We start from the raw sequence: 3068 nt of genomic DNA, 5'->3' as shown, positions 1-3068 counted from the left end.
GAGCAGCAGGGGCGACGGCGGGGCACGAGCGAACTGGCGGCTGGGTGGAGAACTGGAACGAGCGAACATGTGGCCCTGTCTCGCGTGATGGTTTTTTTATCTAGCGTGTTGGGGTCTTGAGGGCAGTTTCGTCAAATAGAAATATTATCGGACCAGTTTTTCTTTCATTAGTAGCAAATTGAACGCATAACAATAGGAAGGGGGCAATCAGCAAAGAACGAGTCGTAACAGGGGGGCTCAGAGCGAGTCGCACGAACATGGGGGTACAAGATCGAAGTGGAGCGCGCGCGGGGGGGGGGGGGGGGGGTGGTTTAAAATCAATTCTCCCCCTGGGAGATGCTCGTTCGCCTGCCCCCCAAATCCATCCTCCGCTGCCGTGCCGTCTCCCCCGCCTGGCACCGCGCCACCTCGGCTCGCGACTTCCTCCTCGCCCACCACGCCCGCCAGCCCGCCCTCCCCCTCTTCCGCGGCTACAGTGAAGACCAACCCTCCATAGACATCATCACCTGCGACCACCGAGCAGCCGACCAGCTCCAGTCGGTTGCACATCTCGACCAAGCCCCCGGCTTCTTTCCCGTGGCCTGCTATGACGTCCTCCTTGTCTTACACGTCTATAATGAGAGGGGCTTCTCCATCTGCAACCCGGCCACTCATCAATATGCTTCCCTCCACCAGCTTGATGGTTTCACGCTTTTGGGGATGTACCCACACAGCCCTACAGGCGAGTACCAACACTATTGCTCTGCCTGGAAGCTGATGCTCAAAGTGGCTCCTACGTCTTCACATTAGGCTCTGGCCAGCCGCCGAGGCACATAAGGGGCCCTGATGCCGAAGAACTGATGAATTCCACTGGATCTCTTCTTTTCCATGGTAGCTTGCATTGGCACATAGACAACCTGATAATGGTATTTGACACCACCACTGAGTTGTTCTGGCAGATGCGCTCTCCTATTGTTCCCGGCCATGGCAATGCTGGCCTGTTTGAGATGGGTGACTTGCTTGGCATGTACACTCTTAATGAGGAAGGGTCCATTGTTGATGTCTGGGTGATGCAGGGCTATGAAGGCCAAGTTTGGGCCTCCAAAGGCCGGGTTGAATTGCCGATTGCAGAGATAAGGAGGGAATTTGAAAACTTTTGCGGTTTTTGGTATGTGGAGGCTGCCTATTGGGATGGTGATGTGCTCGTGCTGGCCAAACTTGACAATGACTGTCTACTTCAGCTTGACATCGATGGCAAGTTGGTTGCTATATAGTCTCAATCGCAGATTCATCTGGGATACGGGACTTCGGCTCAAACAATCTCTAGTTTCACATACCTGCTTTTCGGCACTAGAGGATTATGTTGTCCATGCTTCACCTTTCATCTGACCAGATTGTTATCTTCTGAATATTATTTAGCTTTTCATCAGAGGGCTGTTGAGTGTGGTGGTGCTTCTTGACGGCCTGGCCCTCTGTATCTACATGTGCCACAGTGTGTATTAACTGAATCTATCGAGCGCACTTGCTTTCTCTGATTATGTATATATAAAAACTTATGATCAAGAAGCTCTGACCGTTACATGGCTACCTTATATTTCTTTGAATATCATTTTTGGCTGAAGTAGTTGCCTTGTGTATTGATGGTAAATACAAGTCATTTGAGTCAGTGTTTGAGATGTTTGCCGATTACTCTGGCTCATGTCTATGTTTTGTTGAGCATTATGTTGTCAATGCTTCACCTTTCGTCTAACTAGGCAATTATGTTGTGCACATTTAGTCTTTCATATGAAGGCTGTTGAGTCTGGTGGTGCTTCTTGATGGCCTTGCCCTCCATATCTACATGGACTGCAGTATGTATTAACTAAATCCTCTATGAGATCACTAGCTTTCTTTATATGGTTGCGGTATATTTCTTTGAATATCATTTTGGGCTGAAGTGGCTATATTGAGTGTTGATGCAAATTACAAGTCATTTGGATCAGCATTTGAAATGTTTGCCAATTGATCTGACTCATGCTGATGTTTTCTATAATGGAGAAGGTGCTTTTTCCCCTTTTATGTAGTGGTCTTCTTAGTATTTAATACTAGTAAGCAATTCTACCTGCCTTTTCTCTGTTTTTGTTTAACTCAAAAACTGTCATATCTTTATCGTGGTCTTCTTTACAGAGATTACTTGCTGGTCTTCTTAATACTAAAATTTAAAATATACATGTGTTTCCGGTTCCTATGTTTTGTTTTTGCCAACGAACAAATGAGGGCAGATTATCATCCTTATTGAATAGCAAGTTGCACTTGAACTTTTACAAGAGCTTGAGCGCTAGTTTAATTAAAAGAATGCATTATAGCTAACTTAATGGAATTTTTTGTTGCAATTCATTGTTCATAATTCCATAGCATTTGGTTAGGTATTGAAACATACTGTTATAATTCTAGCTTTCTTGTTGATGTATAAAAGTTATGACCAAGAAGCTCTGGCTGTTATATGGTTGTGTTATATTTCTTTGAATATCATTTTGGGCTGAAGTGTTTGCCATGAGTGTTGATGCTAAAATTACAAGTTAGTTGGATCAGCATTTGAAATGTTTGTCGATCGCTCCGACTCATGTCTATTTCGAGTCAATGTTCTGCTGCAGTTCATTCATGTTCATGATTCCATTAACGTCTGGTTAGGTATTGACACATAGTGTTATAATTCTGCCTTTGTGTTGCTTCGTTTGGAATTCCATGTATAAACTTCACTTTAACTGCTAACCACTTTTGAGGAATAATTGCTTCATGTGATCTTCGATCTTAACATATGCTTGAGAAATGGAACTTGTACTGATGAGCAGAAGATTAAGAAATGGGTCCACTATGAGCTAGCTAGTTTCATTTTGATGTATACAAGTTATGATCAATGATCTCTGAATGTTTCATGGTTGCATGGAATTTATACTTGTGTGAATATCCTTATGGGGTGAAGTGGTAGCATGTTGATGCTACAATTATTTAGTCATTTTGGTCAACGTTCAAAATAGTTGATAATTAACTTGCCCCATGCCTCTGTTTGTCTAATTGAAGAATTGACTTGGATTTTTTATTAGCATCTT

The 3068-nt window shown here is 43.8% G+C and overlaps 1 protein-coding gene across 1 annotated transcript; it reads left to right on the top strand.

The window, feature by feature from the left end:
- Window positions 1–336: 336 nt before the first annotated feature.
- LOC141020722 (uncharacterized) lies at window positions 337–1253 on the top strand. Its single transcript, XM_073495659.1, has 2 exons — window positions 337–609; window positions 714–1253. The coding sequence occupies exons 1-2, from the start codon at window positions 337–339 to the stop codon at window positions 1251–1253; spliced, it is 813 nt and encodes a 270-aa protein (XP_073351760.1).
- The last annotated feature ends 1815 nt before the right edge of the window (window positions 1254–3068 follow it).

The sequence above is a fragment of the Aegilops tauschii genome, chromosome 3, assembly GCF_002575655.3.
Source record: "Aegilops tauschii subsp. strangulata cultivar AL8/78 chromosome 3, Aet v6.0, whole genome shotgun sequence".
Classification (NCBI taxonomy): Eukaryota; Viridiplantae; Streptophyta; class Magnoliopsida; order Poales; family Poaceae; genus Aegilops; species Aegilops tauschii.
This window is presented reverse-complemented; position numbering and strand designations above follow the sequence as displayed.